General features: G+C 49.7%; 1 protein-coding gene across 2 annotated transcripts; it reads left to right on the forward strand.

The window, feature by feature from the left end:
* Positions 1 to 1,446: 1,446 nt before the first annotated feature.
* Positions 1,447 to 3,630, forward strand: LOC123151690 (uncharacterized). 2 transcript variants are annotated; one of them, XM_044571358.1, is made up of 2 exons: positions 1,447 to 2,354; positions 2,472 to 3,630. In XM_044571358.1, the coding sequence occupies exons 1-2, from the start codon at positions 2,273 to 2,275 to the stop codon at positions 2,897 to 2,899; spliced, it is 510 nt and encodes a 169-aa protein (XP_044427293.1). In that variant the 5' UTR covers positions 1,447 to 2,272; the 3' UTR covers positions 2,900 to 3,630. Both variants share the same exon structure in this region, with proteins under 2 accessions (XP_044427293.1, XP_044427294.1).
* Positions 3,631 to 4,360: the final 730 nt, after the last annotated feature.

Raw genomic sequence — 4,360 nt, forward strand, 5'->3', positions numbered from 1 at the left:
ATTGAAATTATTTGTTTGAATTGAGTAAAATGGGTAGAATCTGCTTTTTCAAATGAGTCAAATGTGTTGTTTTAAAAGATAGAAATTGTTATTTTTAAGACAATCAAAATTATTTGTATGAATCGAGAGCAACGAGTGGAATTTATTTTTTGAAATGAGTGAAATATGTTGTTATAAACAAGTGAAATTGTTCTTTTTGAAAATTATTGACATTATTTGTTTGGATTGAGTGAAATGAGTGGAATCTATTTTTTGAAACGAGTTAAATTATTTCTTACGAAACAAGTGAAATCGGTTTTCTAAATGTGTGAAATATGTTTCATGAATTTTTCACTCATTTAAAATTATTCAAATGTGTTTAAAATAAGATATTCCCCTCTCTCCTCATTTAACTCCTCTCCTTTAACACATGCGAGTTCTGAATTGGAGGGTTTGGAGGATAATAAATGTTCATTAACTTGATTTTAGTCTCTTTAGTATAACCGCGCACGGCGATTGGAGTATTTGGATTCAAGCATGGGTGATGCTAGCAAGTTTTACTCCCACTACTTTTAGTCATGAGACTAAAATGTATCCAAGCACCCTCTATACTCCTCAATGCATAGGTGCTTAGCTTATGGTACTACCTCTCTCTCAGTTTACAGGGCGTGCGCGTGTCCCTAGGTCATCAATTTGACCAACCTAATGCAAGTCATATATTACAAAAAATATATCAATATAAACTTCAGATGTTCTATTTTCAAACTGTATAATTTTTGTGTTATATAGTTTATATTAAGGTGATAAAATTGGTAATCTAGGTATACGCGTAGAACTTGTAAACTGAAACGGAGGTAGTAGCTAAGCTTACTTTATTTAATGTTTTAGCAACTACTCCCTCCTTACCGGTTTATAAGGCTCATATCTGAAATCTCACCGGAAATGTTTATTGGCTGAGATGAATTGAGCTGGTTTAGAAAGTGCCCAATAAGCCTTCTGCTTTTTCTTCGTGAAAACTGTGCGCGTCGTAGTATTAATTCTCAGCCGTTCGACTCCCGACGCAATAACTCCAGCGCCCGTGTGGTCTATGCTGCGCGCTAACGGCTGCTTGCGCGCGCTCTCTCCCGCCTCCGCTCTGAACTTATCTGCATGCGCGCGCTCTCTCCCGCCTGACCTCAAAACTAAACCGGCCCGTGCTGGCGCGTGGTCTCTCCCACCTCTCTCTCTCTCATCTGCATGGCGCATGCATAGGCCAGTTTCGTTTTCATGGTTTGCATGCACGGCGCCAAACAACAAATGAAAAAAGCACCGCCAAAATCCTCTGGTGCCATTAGCTCAATTTTTGGTTTTTCAGCCTTGGCGCCGCGAACTCGAACACTGCCTCTCCCGCCATAGCAAATCGTACATGCACTGCAGTATAAAGTGGTGGGCAGCAAGCAAGTTTAGCCACACCATTCTTCTCCCACATCTCCATCTTCTTTCCGGAACCATGGTCCTCATTGACCTAAACGAGCCACCACCAGAGGGGAATGAGAGGTTGGAAGCTGGCATAGGTGTTGGTTATGGTGATGCCGGGCGTGGCCATGGAGTTCACGGGCTCGCCGGGGCCGTTCTAGCGGGATTCCGTCAAACTGCAGTTCGGCACGCCGGCGTGGCTGACGACGGAGTCAGTAGCGCCACTGCAGGCCGTGTTCCCAGCCGGCTAGGCCTGTCAGGCCGCGGTATGACCGCCGGGTGGTCCGCTGGTGCGGGCCTAACCGGGCAAGCACGAGGTCCGGCGCTCGGCCTCACAGGGCGCGGGCACAGCCTAGGCGGTGGAGGTGGCCGTGGAGAGTGCTACGACGCTGCCGTACATGGCCGCGGACAAGGCAATGATAACACGGCTGTGGGGGGCGACGTTGGCTATGGTGCTGGGCATGGCCTTGGCGTTGGGCGTGGCGCGGGAGGTAGTGCTGGCCGTGGCGTTGGGCGCGGCGCCGGTCGTGGCGTCGGTCGCGGCGTCGACCAGGCTGCCGGCCGTGGCGTCGGTCGCGGAGCCGGTCGTGGCGTCGGCCGTGCAGCCGGTCGTGGCCGTGGACATAGCGACATGGACGAGGTTGCGGGCCGTGGCGCCGGTCGTGCAGCAGGACGTGGCCGTGGAGCCAGAGGTGGGCGTGGGCTGGGCAACGTCCAAGAGGCCGTGGTCATTGGTGTCAGACATGGCACCGGGCCTAGCGTCGGGCATGGAGCCGGACGTGGCCGCCGCATACTAGGCCCCTGGTATTGAGAAGGTGATGCTGCCGGCGACGCTAGCATGGACGAGGACTCGGACAGCGACAGCGAGAGCGAGAGCGACTCGGACAGCGACAACACCCAAGCTCGAACGGTGGACCTAAGTACGAACAACGTTTTGTTTTTCATTCAGATTGTGTGTATACATTACTCTCGGCTACAATATTATTTACATTCTCGTTAGTATTGTTCATGTAATTTAAGGTTTCGCCAACATGCAGATCATTTGGCGAACATTCGAACCAGATCTCAGTACACCAACAAGGACAAGCGACATGTTTATAATGTGCTGTTACAGAAAAATGGTCGACTAGGTCGGTTGAAGCATGGAGTGAGCAAGGCCGTGGCACTTCAATGCAATATGTCACGGAGGAGTGTAGTGCGGATATGGAAGGATGGCATGCTTGGTGGAGGTGTAAACGCTGTGATCAACAAGAAGAAGAAGCGATGTGGCCGCAAACGGATTGAGATTGACACCGTCGCCATGGAACAAATACCACCGCAAGAAAGGGCAACACTTGAATCCCTTTCGAAGGCTATGCGCATGTCCGTTTCAACCCTGCACCCACGTCTGAAAGAGAAGTTTCGGCGACGAGGATCTCGTCCGTGGTGGCACGGGCCGCGCCCACCGCAGCGCCGACGCCGTTGACAGCTGCGTCAGCAGCACCCATGGCTACGGCGCCGCCGGAGTTCTCCGTGCCCATCACCAATGGTTGGAGCTCCTTCTCGAGGTCCGGAATCCAATCTGACATAGCTTCGCTGCTCTCGTTTCGTATGTGGATGAAAAGAGTAGAGGAGGGTGGGTGGAAGAACACGAGTGCTTCGAGTCATTTTAAAGAAGTGTGTGGTGCATGCATGCAGGCATGCAGCGAGGGAGAGGAAAGGAGTAACGGCCATTTCTCTTCGTACGAGAACAGCAGCCAGCGAATTAATTGCGTGCGTAGGGATCGAAACGACCGCAGCGCTTCAACCGAGCGGACCACGAATTAAGTCTTACATTATGAAAATCTGGCAATTTTGAAATGAGCCTTAGACTAGCCATAATGGATAGTAACATACACTAATAACATACACATATTTCTAGACAATGTTATTATCTTTATGGTGGGTAGTAACTTAAGTGTGGTAACATGTAAAGATTTATTTATTAGGTTATAGACTCATATTGCATTGGGATATGTGATGTTATAGTAACTAGCTAAGTTACTACAATTATCTCTCTCTTCATTAACTCATTGCCACATAAGCAAATTTGCTGAGTTGGACTTGATGTTACTGCTGAAGTTACTCCCACTGTGGCTAGTCTTATAAACTGGTAAGGAGGGAGTAAAGCTCTTCATGTATTGGTTGGGCTTCCTTCATTTAAATGTTTTGTTTAGATTCACGCGCTTAGCATTGTTTCTTCTTGGATCATCACATTCATCTCTTTCCTCTTAAATAACTTGCCATGTTAGATTTTTTGTCTACATGTAAGATTTAGCACCTGTATAAGATGGAGCATTGGAAGGGGCCGAACAGCGTGTGTTTTGACTGGGCCTCCACCACGCACTGATCTGATACGACGCGTGCGGCGCCGGCGCGCTCGTTTGACCCCGGCATGGGGGAGCTCAAAAGATCACTGTAGGTAGGTAGTGGAGGCAGGTACGTGCTGGTGCTGGTGCTGGTGATCACCGGCCACTGTCGCCGCAGTGCACCGAGCCACCGAGCATGCATGGCTTGGGTTGGCAGGTTAGGCCTGCGTGCGACCTGTGCTGTGCCTGTGCGGCGGCCACGTACGGGTCTGGGGGGCTGATCTAGGTCCACGCCTTCGGATCCGGTCGGATCTCGCTTTGAGCCGCGCCGGAGCTCTACCTTGGATCGTATTGATCCCGGCCGGGTTTTCTCTCCGACCCACTTGGCCCTGTGCAGCCACGATGGGCTACTGGAGCTAGCGCCGCGTGCAGATTATATTACTCACTCGCACTGCAGTCCATCGATCTCGATCGATCTATGAGAACCACCACCTGAGTGGCCATGACTGAGTGCCCGTGCTACACGTACAACCGCGCCATGTGTCAATCAATACAGACTCTTCATAATTGTATCTGTTTTTCTCTTTCTGAGCACACAA

Source organism: Triticum aestivum, chromosome 7A (assembly GCF_018294505.1).
Source record: "Triticum aestivum cultivar Chinese Spring chromosome 7A, IWGSC CS RefSeq v2.1, whole genome shotgun sequence".
In the NCBI taxonomy this organism is placed as follows: Eukaryota; Viridiplantae; Streptophyta; class Magnoliopsida; order Poales; family Poaceae; genus Triticum; species Triticum aestivum.